Source organism: Cyclopterus lumpus, chromosome 13 (assembly GCF_009769545.1).
Source record: "Cyclopterus lumpus isolate fCycLum1 chromosome 13, fCycLum1.pri, whole genome shotgun sequence".
In the NCBI taxonomy this organism is placed as follows: Eukaryota; Metazoa; Chordata; class Actinopteri; order Perciformes; family Cyclopteridae; genus Cyclopterus; species Cyclopterus lumpus.
Genome location: NC_046978.1, coordinates 3,954,442 through 3,975,185, shown reverse-complemented (window position 1 = coordinate 3,975,185; position 20,744 = coordinate 3,954,442). Strand labels below are relative to the sequence as shown.

Sequence of the window (20,744 nt, the reverse complement as noted above, 5' to 3'; positions counted from 1 at the left end):
ATTAGACACAAAATATAACATTCACTAGCTCCTTGGTAGATGAAGTTTGTAGTTCAATTTGCTTCCCTTTTATTAGCTTTAACAAAAAAGTGCTTTACACATTAACACACCAGTAATTATAATCCACAGTGTGCATTATTCTGAAATGGGGCATTTTGATTAAGGAGTTTATTGTTCTTTGAGTTTTTCTGTACCAAACGAGTGTCGTGACTGGCGCCAAATGTGACTAACAACGTTTACTTTTACCACCCCTGCCACTCTCTCATTGTGGACGATGTTGCTCTTTGTACAATGCCAGTTGCACTGACTAATAATTACATATTTTATGATGAGCAGTACTGACCAAGCATCTACAATTGACCAGTTGGAAGTGAGACTGGTTTGGCACTGTCGTCATTTGCTGCGGTCATATTGGAGAAACACTGTTAGGTCTTCTGACCTCCATTCATCAATGTGAAACAATTTAGTTTCTTTCAATTCATACGCAACATCACAACAAAAAGAGGTGACGTCTGCCTTTCCTCAGAATCCATCTCTGCAGCAGCAGCACTCACATAGTGATATATTGCCTTAAAAAGTTTCATTGTATTACTTTTGTCACTGTGGTTGGAGTGATTGTTAACAAGAACTTCAATATCATGTTGTTGTTATTTGCTCTTGCCCTGCTGTAATAAGGATTTTTCCTGAAAATGATGCAACGCAAGACTGTCTTTGGTCATCACCCAGACGAATGTTATGCTTGAGTGAATATGTATCAGTGATGTAAACTACTCGTGAACGAATGCAATTCACAGCCACTACTTTGGCATCACTCCCTGTCCAAGGCATGATACCCATCCACTGACCGTGCACTCTGACTCTGACTCCTAAAGTGTACGCTGTGTCCACATGATACCAGATTGTGAAGAATTATCTTTAAATTTGTTGACCTTTATCCAGAAATATTTCCAAATATCTGTTCAATACTTGATACTTGTTGTTTACATAAGGAACCTATCAAAAAAGTGAATAATACAAACATCAAGGAATCAAGTCAAATATTTACAAAATTACGTACAGAATCACAAAGAAAATCACTAAAAGCACAATTACAGGAAAAAGTCATAGACGATCAATTCAACCAATTTATACCAACATGTATCAATTTAAATTGTATATTTAGCTCCCAAGGTGGAACTTCCAAGACATCCACCTGAGTCACCTGCTTGAACCATTTGGGCTTGAAATGTTGTACCTTTTCTATACATTAGAAAGTTAGTGTCTAACTTTTTTCTTTTTTGTCATGATTGGCAGGATGTTTACCTATGGTAATTAGAATAATCTGGCTCATGCCTTCATTTTACAAAGACAAGGGAATTCATCATTATAAGAACACTGTTACAAATAATTCTGCAGATTTACAAACAGTGTATCCAACGTGGACTTTCTTAAGAACAAATTTAGGAAGATATTGGTGAATGAGGCCTAATGTCTTTATTGTTGAATTGAAATGTAATGCAGGACTTCTCCCCCAAAACAACAAAAAGCTGTATTGCTGTATCCGTTATTTCAGTTCAGTTTCAGTTGTGGCCAAGTTCACCTCATTCTTACTTAGCAAAGGCCCCTGGGAGCTGCTTCAGGGGTTGCACACATCCACATGATTATATCTGGAAGCTGCACAGTCCACATACAGTACAGGTCATTAGTTTGGCCTGGAACAACTCAGAGTTATTTGGAGTAAACACCATTACTCAAGCTGCAAACCAGTCCTGGGAATAAGAAAGAGGCTGCAGACCAATGTCAAGTAATTTATGGGTGTATCTGTATACACACAGCAAACACTGATATTCATGTGGCACTTCACAGTGTCTCATAACTTCATTTATTGGACATCTTTTGTAACGTTTTGTTAAACACACATTTCATGAGAAGTCAAGTAGAGGAGCAGTGTAGCATGCATCACTTTCCCATCGCAGGCATATTATCACAGTTAATGTTTGAATAAAAATGATGTACAGACAATAATAATAATAATAATAATAATAATAATGCAATTTTTAAATTCATAAAATTGCAAATATGTGGATATTAATATAGCCACTTTATACAGCAGGTAAAGCGTCTCTTGTCTTTAACACACATTCCTATCAGTGGTTTTAAGATTAAGAGCTCACGAGTCAGTTTTAACACTGCAATGAACACTGACTTGATATCTATAAGATTTGCAGAAAATTTCCATCATCAAAATGTAAAGTACATACACACAATAAATAGCAGTTTGCAACTTGTATGTGTGTGGTATACACAGATGGCTCCTTATGTGACAAATACAATGATTTTACATTTTAATTTTCTCTATGAAACAGATCATTGTTACAGACATTTTTTGTTTTACATTCAGTGATTTGGAGAACGGGACTCCACAAACAATTCACATATAGAGCCAACATGCCTTTGAATAAGACACTGTCAGTTTTTCAGTCACTCAGCTCCATAACTTTAAAAAGCAGAACGCAGTTTCCCCCTGTGGTGAGTTTTCCTGAACAGGATGAGGTATTTGCCAGAAGAGATTCCTTTATTTAACGCTCTTCCCTCAGTCTGATCTGACAAGTGAGGCTGCAGTTTAGCAGTGCAAGATCTTAATGAATGCCTTCCTGAACTCGACATTAAAGGTGGTGTATATGATGGGATTTATGGCACTATTCACGTAGCCCAGCCAAGTGAAAGCATTATACATCTCAGCGGGAACCTTGCAATTTGTGCAGTGGGTATTCAAGATATGTGTAATGAAAAACGGCAGCCAGCATATGATGAATACTCCTGAGGAAATACAAGAACAAAGGGGAAAGAAAGAGAGCTTCAGAAAAGTGGAGAAGAAGCACACTCTTATATTGAATGCCAATATACGTAGTGGTAGTGGGTAATATGGGAGTCGGACTCAAGTATACAAGTATAAGAACAATTTATTTGTGTTGCATCACTGCCCTTGTTTTCAAGCTCCGTTTTAGGAAAATAAAAACACAGAAGCAGCTTAGAACAAAGAGGGCTTGGGGCTTGTGCAAAAGAAAACATTGCATATTACAGGATTAGTTTGTGATAAATTAGAAGAGAAAAAAATATTTTGTCTCGATGAATTTGAATTGAGTCGCTCAATCTTATGTTGTAATCGCTTGCATGTTGTTTTGCATGTGTAAAGATAAAAACAAAAACACATTAGTTATTTGATTACGGTGTCAGTTCTACTTTGATGTGCATATTCACATAAACCGTCATTTAACTTTAATGTCACTGATTGTACATTATTAATATAAAAGGTGAAATGCATGCAACATTCAGTTACAAGTAAACCTACTTACCAAGGACAATGGCTAACATCTGAGTGGCCTTCTTCTCCTTCTGCTGGGAGATCTTTCTCTTGCTCATGGTTTTTACAGAGGTCTGAGTCTTGCCATTAGGTAACGCCTGCGTCTGGAAGGCTTTGGCAACAACGGGTGCTGGAACCACGAGGGCCTCCTTGGTAGGATCTCCATTCTTTTCTGCTTTCTGGCCTTCCTCGTGGGGAGTGGGAGGTGTGGAAGTGGGGCTAGCGTTGGTCTTGTTGGGCATCAGTTGCTGATGGCTGGTGGCCGGAGTGTCTCCAAGAGCACATTGTGGCTGCTGCTTCTGTTTCTGGCTGCTTCCACTGTTGTTCAGCTCATCCAGCTCCAGATCTTCTCCCTCATTAACTACATCTTTAATGAATATCTAGGCAACATCGGGAACAAGGATTCAGATGATAATTTCTTATTCAGGTAATAGGTGGCATTTAAAATAACAGGTAATGAACATATAACAAACAACCACGCTTTTAGTCTTTAACTTAGGTTTGCTGTGTTTCCACAAACACTTTGCAAACTCTATTTTCTCTTGAGAAATGGAGTACAACTTCAAGGCGACACCTTAATAAATCTTTTGCTGTCAGAACAAAATTGTTTCCAACAATTAAACTTCTTAGGAAAAAAAGCAGTAAAGAAAAGGACAAAAAAAGAGCACACACCACTTTCTTCTTGTTGACAGGAAAACTCCCATTAGATTTAACAATCATGGTGCATAACCTCACATCCTCTGGATGAGTGCACTTATCCTGAAAAGAAAACAGCTGTGTCAGGCAAGGAGAGGTTGCAATGTCAAAGCACAACTGACAAAAGGGCCCTCTAAGCACAGGCCTATTGGGTCAAGTGAGGCAATATCGAGCTCTGTAAAGAAAGGTGGTTAAGCAAGAATCTGATCTACAGCTTCTATTTATCTGACAATGTAAGAAATTGGTGGAGGTTATTTCATCAAGACGATGCAAACTCATCCAACAATTGACAGTATAAGTTCAACTTTATGTAAATGATGTTCTTTTACTCCATAAATGTTATGAACATTATCAGTCAATATGCTGCCATACCACCCCCTTCACAGATTACATGTTTGTAATAATCTGTATTCTATATTCCCTGTAAACTCCTCTAAATGTCCGTTGTCAATGCTCTCCCTGACCTCTTTCTTTAACACACACACACACACACACACACACACACACACACACACACACACACACACACACACACACACACACACACACACACACACACACACACACACACACACACACACACACACACACACACACACACACACACACACACACACACACACACACACACACACACACACACACACACACACACACACACACACACACACACACACACACACACACACACACACACACACACACACACGTGAAGCCTTGAATGGACAAAATTATTACATTATTAAATTGTTACTTGACTTCCTGTGCAGAGCAACTTGAGCTGCACTTAGTAAAATCAATTGTTTGACGGCTTTCAACTTTGAAAACCTGCCAATACATGTACCAGTGAGATTAAAATAGGTCTCCTGGATGGAACTTGTTACAGAGTACTCATTTATATACAGGAGGAAAGAAAAAATACTTAAAATGCCTTAGGTGTAACAAAGTTTTAACCCTAGTTGTATGAGCACAGGCAGAGCCCTCCACTGGACTCAATGGGTTATACTAGTGTAGCTGGCCCATTACGGCGTGTCTAACCTCTGCTGTAAAAACTGCAAGGGCCCCTTGGTATACAGCTCTGCCTGTGCATATAAAACTAGAGTTACAAAAATGTAAACTTTGATCTAACACACAAAGAGTGCGGTCAAAAAGTATTTTTAGCTTCGGGAGGTTCTGGAAAAATCCAAGTGGCCACCATGATAAGAGCTGTTTGAATTCTCTAAATGCTAAGGATGTGCTTCAATGCTTCCTTTCTTAAGATAAGATAAGAGAATCCTGTCCCGGAGTGGGGAAATTTACAGGATTACAGCAGCAAAGGGATAAAGTGCACACAAGAAACATTGTACAAAATGTAACGTAAACAGTAAAACAGTAATACAAAAACATTAAGAATCTTCAGTAAAATTATATATACACAGGCAGAATAAATAAATATATATATATATTTTTTTTTATTTATAAGGGTTTTTGTGTTCTACTTGGAGCTCAGCTGGTTGTGCAGCCTGACAGCAGCAGGAAGGACAGACTTGCGGTACCGCTCCTTCACACACCAGGGATGAAGGAACCATTCACCAAGGCCTCAAGCAACAATAGCAGTTTCCACTGTGTGGAGAAGGCAAGCATCACCTCGCCCTCTGCAAAAACCTCTGCCTTGAGGGGTGTCTATTGTGTACACTTGCAATACACATGTTACACATAACAGTGGCCTGAGACAAGTCTTTTTCCACCACACAATGCAAAAAAAGAGAGACTAGACACCACTACACAGAACAGGGGATGTAGCCCCCTTTACTATCCCCGGTGCTGACCACTTTGCCTTGTAACCGGCAATGATGCATCCCGCTCTAACCACCTGGATGGTGTGCAAAACTTGAGCAGACAGATCAGTCCATTTCAGCCTGTTCTTCTCAGGAACCAAGCCTGGAGAGGATGGCACAGAGTGGGCAGCGTGCCTGTTGACCCTGGACTGAGGGATGGTCCAGGGCTGGGCCGCCATCATTAGAGTCACTTCTGTGTAACATTCAGCAACTTGGAGCTTCCAGAATGACCACTCTTCTAAGGCATTTCGCCTCCCCAACCCGTTAAGGAGGGAGGAATGGTAACCAACCAACCTAGCTTGTGCTTCCTTGCATCCAAACAAAGGCTGACAAACCACCTCTGCAGGCACAGAAGATCAGGAGATTAGATTTAGGTTGCGAAGATCCAACACAGGCCTGAGATTTCCTGTCCTCTTGGTAACCAGGAAGTACGCTGAGTAAACCCGTCGTGAATGGGGATGACGGACACTGCCTGTTTTCTTCTGGGAGGATAGATTCACCTCCTTGATGCCCATGAACAGATGGGGAACCTATAGGAGCTGGAGAAAATAACCCAGTGTCAATGTCCTGTCCGTCCATTTCAATAACACGTAGTCGTGTCAATGAAGCTCAAGTTCAGTAAGGAAAACTCTCTTTACACTCTTCTTCATTCATAGTCCATCTCTAAGTCTCACAGCGATTACTCCATCAGTGGATTGGGGGCGTGTACGATGAATGGACCAATCAGGATTCAGCGCAGCTTCTTTAAGCCAATCACAGGTTCTCCTCTCTGCTGCTGTCAGTTGTCATTTCAGCTCAAACCGATGTAACCCTCCTCCACTTTAGGCTCTTCCAGGAGTCATGAGCCCATTGTGGGACAAGGGAACAGAGGTAAAGAGGAAGACCTCCTGGATCCGGCTGGGTACGAACAGGAAGACCTCTTCGCACAGGTGAGACCCAAGGCTCAACACTGGACGGCAGGAAAGTAGAAAGCAAACGGGTAGCTGGAAATTCAGAAGGAGAAAAACGGAAAACTCACGGGTCGGAATACCAGGTAGGTACACGGACGGATTGAGAGCTGGGACGAGGATGACCGGAGTATTTATGTCGGTTGGAGATGATCAAGGGGAATGAGACACAGCTGTGCCTACGGAGGGAGGCGGGATATTGTCTTTTATACACAGCTTTTTTTTTCTTGGACGTCGTAGGCTCTTCTTCTGTCTCCTCATTAGGCCTTTTCCCCTTTTCAAAGAAGCTCTCCAAAGACATTTGTTTTTTACAAATTTGTACTCGCTTGTGGGCTTCATTTTTAGGGTAACTGATCACGTGACGAGCGTCTTGACATGTGTCGAGAGGCACAGACGCACTGACGGATGTATCCGGTTATTTTTCAAAACATCTGGACCGGTGGTCGGGGACCACTGCTCTACGTCACAACTCCCCAGTCCAAATGTGGTCACTTCCGTTCACTGGTTGCAAAAAGCCAAGATGGCGACAGCTCTCCTCCAATCATGAGTATGTGTTTACCCAACCACCCATATACGATATAGACTGTATATAAGAAGTGGACGTAGTCCTCATAACGTCACCAGTTGGTTTGTGGACTGCTGAAGATTGTTGATTGAGGTCATTTGTTTCTTTACAAAACTGCCAACAGAACACTGTTGTTTTATTCCCACACAGGTCGTAAAAGACTTAAATAAAAAGATTTAAATGCAAAGTAGAGGTCTATATCTATATACGGTATAGAAAAGTGAAGACCTCTTGTATAATAAAGGTGTAAGATAATCTTAGTTTTCATTTTGAAATTGTGATCGCGTTAGAAGTGTGATAAAAAGCAGCTATACAGCAAGCTCACCTTCAGCGAAGCGGCCACATCAGGCGGGGCAGCCTGACAGATGCGCTGCTTCGGTTTGGTGTTGACACGTTTCCTGCGCTTCCTCAGTACCACATAAATTTGCACATAAACCAGGAGAGTGATGATGAAGGGAACATAGAAGGACACTATGGAAGAGTATACTACGAAGGCCGGATTGGCGATCACACAGAGAGACTCATCACGAGTAGCTGTGGAGATAAGCAAAGGGTGAATAAAGGCCCCTCAAAACCAAATTTAAATTATTTTTTGTTATAACTTTTTAACTTTTTAGTTACTGTGACCCTTGAAAAAATTGAACAATAAAATGGGTAACTTTGTTTGGCCTGAACTTGCAGCTAAGAACAAAGGGTTGATCCTTGATTTCAATTTCTTGAAAATAGGCTGAGTCACTTCCACCATTAAAATCTTTTTTATTCCAGCTGATGAAGGAGGCTACATCAGGGCTTCTGTCTGGTGCCAAATGTACAGGTAACATCACCCCAATTTTAAACTGGCTGTACTGGTTAATTATTTTGCTGATTTATTTTTAAAGCCAGCAAAATTTGCCCTGTGCTACATCAATGGCTTTTTAACTCCCTACGCATCAGATCTCACACACCCACAACCCCCACCACAGTATTATACTTTACTATATGCAACTTTCATGACGTGCAAAATTATATTTCAAATTGACAAACATCAGATGTGAAATTATGGCACAATTTAAACGGGATGAAAAAAAAAGGTCTTTTACCACCATACATATTTATTTCTGAAATAAGGTCCCATGGTGGTGCACCAGAAAAGGACAGAGCTTCACCTCTCTTTGCCAAAATGGACCCAGTAAACTCCCTAAAGGGCAGATCCAGATTAGGCAACACACAGGCTTAGATAATAACTAAGTTGTCATGGACACTGTAGATGTCACAGTAATTGTGTAGTTCATGTTCACAACTGGCTGTCTTCACACTTCAGGATTGCTGTGGCTTATGAGACAGAGCGGGTTGTCCATTAAAGGGGAAGCCAGATTTGACATATGACATTATATTTACTTGTCAGTAAGATTCCTATTCAGCCTGTGACAACATTATATATTCTAAGTCTGAACGATAACCCTGTTATTTCTGTGTAATTTATGTGTTACACAGGTGGTAGGCATTATGGGAATTGTAGGATCCAGTGTTTTTAGTGCTTGATCCCCCAAACTTGGAAGTTACATACTAAATGGCTCAAATATCCCTTTAATTCTAAAATTACCCTCCAAATGTACACTCTTGCACATGCATGCAGCCAAGCACACACACTTGCTTCACCCACGCACACACAGTCACAGAAGGCACATTAGAGGATAGAGTCTGTTTACACAAATAGGAAGTCATCGTAATCTGCGGCTGTGGCTCAGTAGGTAGAGGGTGGTCCTATAACCACAAGGTTGATGGTCAATAATGTCTGCATGTTATAATAGCCTTGAGTGAGACACTGCATTACAAAACCCCACTGCTCCTCTATGCTAATGGTTAAATAAAGAGGTTCAGTTTTGTCAAGTTTTTGTAGTGTTTGAAATGATCGATGGTGACCTCTGACAAATTTGCTCTCCTGCCACAGTTTAACATTTTTTTAATACAACTCTTAAAAAACTACAACAATATATTAAACATGAGTTGATGAAGCATAATTAACAAATTCAGCTTCAGTTTTAGCGGTTCCTGCTGGTCATGGTCCTCTGCTTTCAGGTTTTTCTGGAAGCTCACAGTAGTAAGCCCTTCACATAAAAGCGGGTTTGTGGCTCACAAATCCAAATGTCTGAGTTCCGGCAGAATCAACGTCACATCCAGGCACTCAAAGGGCTGAGTGGAGCTTCAAAGAAACCAGAATCGAGCCACAGGAGCCGGTCAGCAACAGGTCTAAGAAGCCCTTAATCTGCTTTAACTGTAATCCTCTGCAAAAGCCCTCTTGTATAATAAGCAACCTAAAGGGCGATGGCTCTTTTGTTACTTGAGATAATTATTTGCTGATATGGGTAACTTATATTCACTTATATAAACATAATGCTGCAATGTACAGTGTGCACTGCTGTAAATGGGCACAGCCACTGACATTCCTTAGTGCAATGTTAATGCAAACATGGGCAAGCATTTCAAAGGTACATCAGCTATATCTTTACAATGTGTCTACAATGAACATGCTGTACTATGCTGTGTAGGGGATGCAGCTATGAATAATACAGTATAGCACTGCTATTGCTCCACCAATTAAGTCACACAAAAAACATTTATGGTATGAATTGTACCCTTTCTTACCTGTGTTATTTAGGCCAAACAATAGGGGGCATGATATGGCGAAAGATAGTACCCACACCACAGAGATCATGACTGTTACCCGTCTCCTGGAACTGTAGCGGGTATTGTACAGCATTGGCATTGCAACTGCGGTGTAACTGTAAAGGGTGAAGAAAAAATAGCCACTTCATTTCAATGTTGCAAAATAACATCAAAAAACACCTTTTAACAAGACAACAGGGAAAGTATTAAAACAAATCTTTGTTGCACAGTTTGATTTATTCATGTTCGATTTAATGAATGTATTCCCTTTCTCTTACTAGTTCTCTTTCTTCATCAATGGATTTGAGCTTAAAAGAGGAGCGAGAACATGAAGCCTGGTAAAACCAAGAGATCTTGCCTGTCATCCTTGATCAGGACGTGTTTGATGTTGGCAGGCGCTTTAGAATCAGCTGTGTGCTGTGAGCTGCAGTTTACATGAAGAGGAGGAATTGTAAGGTAGTGGTTTTTTTCTTCTCAGGAAAGACTTTATCATTTAACCTTGCTGCAAGATGACCTTATTAGTAAGCTTGCTGCAATCACCAGGAAACACATAGCTTTTTACAGTGTGTCATGCATTTCATTTCTGTGCAATTTGGTTTGAAAGACTTTGGCCAAAGAGACTGTTTTGTTTGGGTATCTTTATGGAAACACACAAGATAAATAAGAATACATCTAAAGGAATTGTATAATGTGCAATTTTGCATGGCACATCAAGTGTTTGGTACAGTACAGCTTTTCATCCAAATTCATTGAAGGGTTGCCAATCACATATAGTAGTACAATCATAAAAATGACATTCTCTCATATTAAATCGTGCTCAGGCAAAAATAAGTCCACAGATGTCTATGTTTTTCTGCACACCGAATAGGATTCACAGGTCATAGAGCTCAAATCATTGGAGAATCTCTCATGACTCCAGACCCATTTATTTCAGGAATATCAGTACAGTTTAAACATAAATATATTCTTTTCATGGAATTTGTAGTGCACTGTTTGTAAACACATTCAGATATGCCCAACTGTATTAACACATTGTATTGGCAACGCACAAATTACAGAAAATATGTTGCCTTACGTTGTGTCACTAAAGTTGAAGGCTAACTCCTCTGACATGTTTGATATTTAGGGGGGACATTTTGACTAACTGAGAGTGTTATGATAGTTCGGTCTTGTGGTTCAATTTAAAAAAAGGTTTTCCTCTTGGCAACATGATTTAAGTTCTGTTAAATCACATTTGTAGCTTTTCTCCAGATACGGGACATTTGCATTTGACAGTAATTCATTCACTTTAGAAATAGTTGAAATTGTGTATGTGCGTGTATATTTATTTTGCATATGGATTTAAGATTTAAGACATAGCTCCCACACTTTAAATACATATTTGGGTTGCCAACATTACATGATTACTTTCCACAGATCTTTATTAAAAGCGTGTGCTCTTCGCTCCCTTCGGCAATTCGGGATGCACTTAATTGTCTGTCATTCAATGAGTCATCATGCCAGTTGCACAACTAAAAAAGTCGATGTATTTTTGGACACAGCATTACTGAATGCAGGATGAGGAGGTGCTTCTTTGGAATAGAACTCTGGCTAAAACTTTGCATCCATCCCTGTGATAATCAATCCACTTTACTCTACCTGCTCCGCACCAAGCAAGCAGACCGTTACAGTTGGTGAGTTGTTGGTGAACACAGTGAAGCATTGAAGCTTTTAGAGACCAAAAACAGAGCTATGGGAGAGAGCACATTTTGGTGGCTGTAGAGACAACTCTAAATTAATGCTAATGTTGCTAATTTGAAAGTAAGCTTGTTAACGCAATTAACATATCAACTTGACACGTGTTTTTATATGCATATCTTCTTACATCTAACAGTTGTTTCCATTAGGGGTTAATGGAGTTGGACCTTAATAAATATAGATCCCCCCCTCCCCCCATTACTAAAACTAACGTCAGGCTGAGAATTAATGTTTCACTGCCCTCTCTGTCTGAAGGTTTCAGGCCTGCTGCACTTCTGACCATACCCATCATCACTGATGGATGCAGGTGTGGTCAGATGTGTGCTCTGTTGCACTTGTAACTACACCCAACAGGGACTACGTTCACATGCACATATTCCACTATAATGTTAACATCACATTCCATTTGGAGCATTTCAAGACGCGGGATGTGCCGATATAATTTGGGTTTTATGACTATGAATTTCAGATGTATAGGCTCTTAAGCATTATGATGAATATCAACTGTTTTTTGAAATCTTCAAATATTGCAATATCAATCTTTTCAAGATGGTGGTTGAAAGAATGTAATTGGATGGCTGTGGAAAAGTTTGAAAAACACAAAATTGCACAATTGGCTCTTGTTCCACTTTTTTCGACAAGATAAATGACATGTTAGGGCATCAACTCTGTCAAATACAGAGGAGAGCGGCATGGAGAATTCACCGCTCCTCAAATGGACCAGAAGACATTTTATTTATAGATATTTAAAAGACGTAGCTGTATACACTATACTATAAGATTGTATATTTTTTAAGATACATTAAGTGAATACAACGTCCCCTGTTCGGCACCTTTAATCTTTTTGTTAAAGAATATATTTTATAGAAACTTTTCCTCATCAGAGGTTCCTCTTTTGTTGTTTCGGGTATTCCTGTGATTTTCCCACTTCTGCTGGAAGTCCGTATCTAAAAGTTTACTTCCTTATTGTTTGTGTTAAACAAAACATTGTCCAAAAACTGAAACAACTGCTTCTTCATTCAAGTTTGTGCTGTCTCATTATGCACACTTTTATAGAATTTGCAGCAATTTGAAATATTCACAATTATAACTCTGGAACACCTGGCAGTCAGTAATTAGGATGAGTGCTCACTTCCATATATTGTAGATATGAAAGAAATAAAGGTGTTGTGAATGGTGTGAAATAAGGCGTTTAGTCTGTATATAACCGTGTGAGCTTTGATGGTCATGCTCTTAAAGTTTCCCCTTTGTAAATCCATGAAGAAAGCATGACAGGCAGCCCTAAACAATATATGCAGTGGTAAACTCACCGATCAATGCTGATTGCACAAAGATTGAGGATGCTGGCTGTACACATCATCACATCCAGAGTGACAAAGATGTCACAGTGGATCTTGCTAAAGCGCCACTCTCCCACTACCTAGAAGAGAAGAACATCAACAGCATCGGTTTACAGCAAGTCAACAGAAAAGAAAACGCGGCACATTGGCAGAAACGATATGTATCACTTATTCAACAAAAAGCAATCCCGACAGTAAAGCGTCCTTGTATATATTTTTTTAATTTGATTTCCACACCAATAACAGCAAGAGAGGGATAGAACATTAAATTAAATGAAAGCATGAAAGAATGAATGAGTGTAAAATGAAAAGGCATGATACAAATCTGATGTTCTGAGTTGCGAGTGGTGTCTGATAGGAATATGATTAAACAGGCCCGAACAGCTTGCATAATGCATTTTACAGTATACACAGAATATACAGATTTCAAATAGTCTATCAAAATAATGTTAGACCTGACATGGTGGAACAATTATCTGATATTGGATTTGTTTGTTTGGAAGCACATAATAACATTGACAGTAACAGAAGCACTGACTAACGTACTATATTTATAGTTGAAGCAAATTTCCAACACCACTCCCTTGATGGGCATTCATAGTCTAATTAATCATTTACATGCCACGTTACAGTTCAACATCTTAAAATCAGTGCATGTATCAATCTAAAACAAGCATCTATGACAACACGAAGACACACTTTAAAACTGACAAATGAAATATAAAACAGAACGCAAAACATTTCTAGGATTTATTCTAGTACACAAATAATTCAGTGACTTCATAATATCTTTTCAAGTACAACAGGCGGAATAACACAGGTTATAGCAAAACTGTAAGCATCCTGGTCTGCTGCCCCAGACGGCTCTCAATCTAAGACATAATCAAAACCTTTTTGTACTCAAAACTCGGTTGCTCTCTAATTTATAGTCAACCCCGAAGATGAAACCGCGATCATCGATGATGCTGAGCTGTCCGAATCCACCCACCTCGTCTGACAATTCTGCTTCCTCCCACACTCTGAGAAGGATAAGAGATATGAGACTATAGCGACTCCTACCTCTCCGTGGCAGATTAATCTATGTCCCTAGGACATGTCTGCATTAAATAAACGACAGCTATACGTTGTTGCTATAGGGACCATGACACTCGTGGTGATTATGAATCAACTGACAGCCTAATGAGCGTCCTCCTTGCTGTCACAACCTCTCCTCTCTTCTCTTGTCTTCCTTTTTGGCATTTTTCCAACCTCTTCATGTCTTCATCTCTACACTATCTTCTGTTTCTCTCGCTCCCTACCATCACTTCATCTTCTTGTTCTTGATCTTTACAGGAATATGACGATCCACAAATAGCTCCTCTCACCAGCTACACCGACTCAACCGTGCTTTTTTACATCCACATCGGTGCTGCAGCCCGTAACAAATTGAAGAGCCTCACAAAACCTGAACACCATGACAGACCCTTGTGGCTGCAACACATCTCTATTCCCATCAGTGTGGATAATAATATGCTCGTCTCCGGCAATAAAATAAAAACATATGCTACAAGAGGATAATTATTATGAAATGTTGACTGTGGGACTTTTCAAATTTCATTTATAACTTCACACTCTGCATAGCTATGATGGTGTAGAATGTATCAGCACTCTGATTTAATTTGCAAAGGAAAGGTGTTGGCGAATTGAAAATGCAATAACAGAGACCGGGGGAACTGAGAAAGTGGTAAAAAAAAAAAATGCAATTTGAGATGCCACTTAAAATCATCAGGTTGAACGGAAACTGACGCTCTCTGCTCTTTCATCTGAAATAGGCTGTTTTTTTATAATAATAAACAAGAAACTTTATAAATATAAGACTATTGCAGAAATGTTTAGGAGTTAAGAAAGAACATATTACATATCAAATACTACTCATTATCACAATGTTGGATAAATGGAATAATCACATTATGACATTCATCAATGGATAAACGGTCATCTTTGTTTCATATATGATGCATTTCTTTTAATAGAATGAACTGTAAACTGATCTTAAACTGGACTTTTTTGTATTTCCCTTAGAGATGTTTTAAGTGAGTGTGTTTTGTAGTCCACTTGTTGGTTGCCTGGCTTTACATGTGTTGTTTTTGTAGTTGTTTAAATGTAAATGTTTATTCTTAGGTCTCTCTTTATCACAATGAAACTACCTTAAATATGCTAAAATTACTGTACGAGCATAATACATTTAAAAAACAGTTCTGACGGCTGTCCAAAGGGGAATGACTACGAAATCCACGAATTAAAGTTTTTTTTTACATTTTCTTTCACTTTGATTTTAAACAAGCTCTGAACCTCAAGCCATGCAGTTTCCTCCATATGCCCTCTAAATCAGTCACACTTGACAGAGAGAGAAAACTGTGGCAATTATTGCTAATTCAGCATTTAATAATAAAGGGCAAGTAAAATGCCTTGCCCACACTCTGTGACTAAGCTCTCAGTAAAGTTCATGCTGATACATTATTAACACGAGAAACTGAATAAAAGGCCACGGTCGTTGACACTAGATTAAAAAATAAATAAAATGTCTGCCATAAATAAAGAAGAAAAAGGAGTGTGTTCAGTGTGGAGGTTGTTATGTGTAACAAAGAAGAGACACACAAAAAAAGCAATATTGTTACCAAACACTGTATACTGCAAAGTGTGTGTTGCCATTATCTGAAGCTGCATGCTTTTTGGCTGCGTCTCTGATGGGAGAGACTTGTCCTGAAATGCATGAAATTAATGAATCAAAATTTCCCAGACAAAGTAGTTGCAAAGTAGTTGCAAGCCAATTCGAGTCTCAAACAGCAGATATATGGTCACCTTCCCTTTCACAAAGCATATCTAGAGATTCATATTATACACCGGCAACATTCCCACTTCTAGCTAATATTTTCCTTTTACCAAGGTTTTATAGTCTCTTTTTATATTACTTCACATTAGCAGGAGGCCTGAAGTACAACAATCTGTTAGTTTTGATTAGAAAACTTTATTTCCACCAAAAACTCATACAGACAATAATATACACATGCACAACAGACAAGAAACACATTGCAAAGAATAAATGACACAAGTTGAGCATCTCACTCCAAACACATGCTGGATAATCCATTGTGATAGAAGACGCCAGTATTTAGTTCTCAGCATATTAATCGGAGGAGGATTTCACCCAAATTGGTGTTATTAGAGTATAAGGATGAAATACGACAGGTTGGTATCTTGTCAAAATGAACTGAACTGAGCTGAATAGGTGATGTTCTCTATGTTATTATCACACAATCATTTGGCTGGAAACCATACCCTTCCCCCAACAGTATTCAGGACAACAGCATGGAACTGCAATCAATTATAATGTTAGCCCAAATAAATGAATAATCATGACACTCTAATCTAGATATGGATTCCTGTGGCTAACATACATAATGTGTGACAACATTTGTAACTTAAATGTGTCATGTACATTCAGACCATAAATAAATAAGCAGAACAATAGCAACAACACCAGTCTACCAGTCTGGCAGGTCTACCTGCTAATGCCATTCGACCGCTACAGCTCATCCAGAATGCAGCAGCTCGACTGGTCTTCAACCTCCTGAAACTGTTTGCTGTGCTGGCTCCTCATTGGTGGAACGAGCTCCCCATTGACATCAGGACAGCAGAAAGTCTCTACATCTTCCGTCGCAAACTAAAAACACATCTTTTTCGACTATACCTTGAATAGGGAAGGTAGAGCCGTAGTAGCACTTTGGTAGCACTTAAATGGCTCTTACTGATAGCACTTTGTAGTTTAACACTTTAGTAGCACTTAAATGGCTCTTACTGATAACACTTTGTAGTTTAACACTTTAGTAGCACTTAAATGGCTCTTACTGATAACACTTTGTAGTTTAACACTTTAGTAGCACTTAAATGGCTCTTACTGATAGCACTTTGTAGTTTAACACTTTAGTAGCACTTAAATGGCTCTTACTGATAACACTTTGTAGTTTAACACTTTAGTAGCACTTAAATGGCTCTTACTGATAGCACTTTGTAGTTTAACACTTTAGTAGCACTTAAATGTCTCTTACTGATAGCACTTTGTAGTTTAACTTTATTGAAGAAATTGTACTTGCTTGATTCTTGTTGTTCTGAGTTTGGACTCATGGTTTAATGCACTTATTGTAAGTCGCTTTGGATAAAAGCGTCAGCTAAATGACATGTAATGTAATGTAACACTGTAGCTCCACCCTCACTCTGTCCAGTGAGCATTTCAAATCATGTGTGGTCTTTTTTTGTTCAAGGGGCACTAGGCAGATTTTACACATGACTGATAGTTTACTCATTAGGAGTACTACTCAGCCTGTGAAAACAATTGAATGTGTCATCTGTGGCTCTGGTGGGAGTTGAGAAAATGACCTTGACGATGTCATAATGATGTTGTGGTTATCTCGGCTTGGGCTCGGAGACCAACAATTTATGCATGTATGTATATTTGATGAAAGCTTCAAAACGGCTCCAGCGATCACCACACAATGTTTGGTCCAACTGGGCAGCAATAACACCTTCAGGCTTACACCATCAGGGATCTGCTCTGATCACAAAATTAATATTTCATTGAGAATGCTTAATGCAAAAATGTGGAGCTTTGATGTGTTGCAATTTATAATTTATCTCGTTTCCAAAATCGCTTAAATGTCGGCTCCCCTCCGTGTGGACCCAGCTGCCCACATAAACAGAGAGAGCAAGTAAATCATTCTGATGAAAAACAAACAGTGTGCAGGTTGAATACTTTATGGGCAAACAAGCTTTTGATCAGAAAAAAACATTTATTTGTTCATTTGAATGGTAATTTCTAACACTACCCACAAACAGTATTACTATGCCTGTAAGATGACTTTGATAGATTGCTAGTCACCACTGTGACTTACAGTATGTACAAACATACACATACATGGAGACCGGCAGACACCATAGAAGATTAGAGTCCCTGTAGTCATAGTTTGCCTTTCTCGACATCAGACAGCGTGACCTAAAGCTCGGTGGTCAGAAATAACCATAGGAGTGAGAAGTTAGACAAGAAATTACAACGATCGAGAGAGAGAGAGTCGTCTGAAAGGAAAGATAGCCTACATCCTGCTTGCCATTGATTCAGTTGATTAGAGATTATTGTATGCGGACCAGAGTATCTGTTCTGTTTTAGGTTGCACTGGTTAGCAGCATTGATGTCATAGATGCTTTAAAAAAATCGGAAACCAGCAGCGCTGCATTATCCCACACAGCAGTGAATGCAAAATGATGTATCCCAGAATTAGGGGGAAAATATTCATAGACATCTGACCTTTGACTGAATACACCAGTCTGACATTTTGATGTTGTCAGTGTTGCTACATTACAGGCCTTCAACGCACTGCAGGTCTGATATTTACAATGCTGATGTGAACATATCAGCCGTCACCCTTGTGTCACCTTAAACCTTTGACCTGCTGATAACTGTGGACCGCTTGCTTGGTGAAAAAAAACCTTCTCACCAGTATTTCACTGGCCCCAGATTTGATATAAATGCCTGTTGTTTGCATAATAGACTTTCCTATTTTCTAACGCCAAATGGTATTTTTATCTTGAAAGCTGATCATTTTGTGTTTCTTGCTTTCAGAGCCTACCTTCTGACGTGTTGTTGAACATTCATTATAATGGAGATGCTATAAAAACAGGAATCTGTTCTACTGCAAGTCAACAAATCACTTTATTATTTATTGTTGGCTGCTCAGAGCATATCAAGTCATTTATGTGCAAACAGCAGACTGTATGTGTGTGTAAATGTATCCTACCTCTAAGTAGACAACCCAGGGCATAACCAGTGTGGCCACCAGGAGGTCAGCCACAGCCAGGCTGACAATCAGGTAGTTGGTGGTGGTCTGCAGTGCCTTCTCTCTGGACACAGCAATGCACACCAGCACGTTGCCGAAGACGATGACGAAGATGAGCAGAGTAAGCAGCATGGCATAGTAGTTGTAAGGGTGCTTCTGCTCTTGATCCGTTTTGTTGAAGCCCCATGTTCCATTGTCATTGAAACTGTCATTGTAGGCATACTGGGTAAAGACATCCATTAGCTGTGAGTGACGAAGGCCAAGAACGGGCCCTACAGACACAAAGAGAGAAAACAGCATTTGAATGTGATTTTGTTCATGTGAATGTTTGCAGTTTCCAAACGTGAATTAAATGATGTAGAAGGCATTAAAAGATTTCCCTCTAATAAAATGATAGCTATAAAAATCCTTGAATCAACCTAATGTGAAAAAATCAAGACTTTAAAAGTTCCTTTATTGAACTTTCAGAAATCCAGTTCAGCTGCTGGCAAGTGTCTATAAAACGACTCAAAAGCCTGACGTGTGCATTATCCAAAACATATTGTGATATATTAACAGCATGTATTTCCCCCCAGTGCCAAATGCTCTCTTTTACAACTACTAAAGAAGCTGTAACACAACACAAGAAAACACCCTCTCAGATGTGAGCAGACGCACATCACATGCTCATGTCACAGGAGGGTGTTTATACACTTAAATGTGCTTTTACATTTTATTATTTTTTCAGGAAAAAAAAGGGGTGATATTCAAAAGAGAATTCAGAACATTTTGAATAAAGGAACTGTGTGGAGTTTTTTTTGTATACAAACAGTTGGGTTTTCAAAATCCACTGTCTATCCTTGAGGCCGAGCAAACATGCTAATTGCTTTTAAACTTTAAAGGTAAACCGTTTGTTTACCTATAGATTTATATGGCATGCTTGTAGAGTCTGAGATGCAAACACAACGGGACATGCTCATTCAAATATTGCAACGTGTGACTTAAAGGGAAGTGGTACTTTTTATGGGCTTCAGCATAGTATCAGCAACAGGTTTATCTTTAAAAACAGCAATTAGTGCTTCCAATGTGCCAGATCTGATTTAAAAAAACTACAAAATGTATGAACAAACATTAATGGAGCTGTCGCTCATGTAATCCTTGTGTCGACAGACAGATACCCATGACATCAGGACACCCTCATTACTGGAAATGTGGGTCGAAAAACAGAGCTTTTGGTTTCATCAAAGTAATCACTGCCGCTGCACATTTAGGATTTACATCAATTTGAAACTGCAGTAAATATTCAATTATCATGGTATGACTTGCATTGTCAGAGAGGAAAAAAAAATATTACAATAATATTTTTGCAAACGTGTCACAAAGTAGCCACAATGCACCATTATACATTATTACTGTAAATCTTTTAAGGACCTTGGGACAGTGAGTCCAACGGTGGAACACGTTATACTAAAGCTATTGCGACATAATTCTCAACGCCACTGATAATATTTGACACTACATCATCCTGCTCTCTGATTTACCACCTTTACTGTTTAGTGTATGGACCACTGTTGCAAACTTAATGAAGTTATACGTCTCATCTTTTCAGAATAACATAAAACATATGCAAATGCATCCTATTTCACAAAACCCTTCGCAGTGCAGCTCCCTCATACCTGTCTAGGCTAATGTTTACGTCATCTGACACTTCCCGCTTACTTACACCATAATTGGTGCACCAGCCTTTTAGGCTCCTGCTCTTGCTGACTAGCATCTGCTTCACATCTTCATCTTCATCTAACTACTT

General features: G+C 39.2%; 1 protein-coding gene across 1 annotated transcript; it reads right to left on the bottom strand.

The window, feature by feature from the left end:
* Positions 1-2,602: 2,602 nt before the first annotated feature.
* Positions 2,603-19,198, bottom strand: drd2a (dopamine receptor D2a). Its single transcript, XM_034548545.1, has 7 exons — positions 18,920-19,198; positions 13,062-13,171; positions 9,994-10,130; positions 7,694-7,902; positions 4,016-4,102; positions 3,336-3,723; positions 2,603-2,799 (listed from the first exon to the last, which is right to left on the bottom strand). The coding sequence occupies exons 1-7, from the start codon at positions 19,196-19,198 to the stop codon at positions 2,603-2,605; spliced, it is 1,407 nt and encodes a 468-aa protein (XP_034404436.1).
* Positions 19,199-20,744: the final 1,546 nt, after the last annotated feature.

Bases quoted from the DNA above. Each gene is read 5' to 3' on its own strand.
- drd2a (XM_034548545.1), bottom strand. From the start codon at position 19,198: ATGGATGTCTTTACCCAGTATGCCTACAATGACAGTTTCAATGACAAT. The intron at 4,103-7,693 runs GTGAGCTTGCTG...TTTTCTTTTCAG, and splicing joins ATGTGGCCGCTTCGCTGAAG to GATAAGTGCACTCATCCAGA. The intron at 2,800-3,335 runs GTAAGTAGGTTT...GTATTTCCTCAG, and splicing joins GATGTTAGCCATTGTCCTTG to GAGTATTCATCATATGCTGG.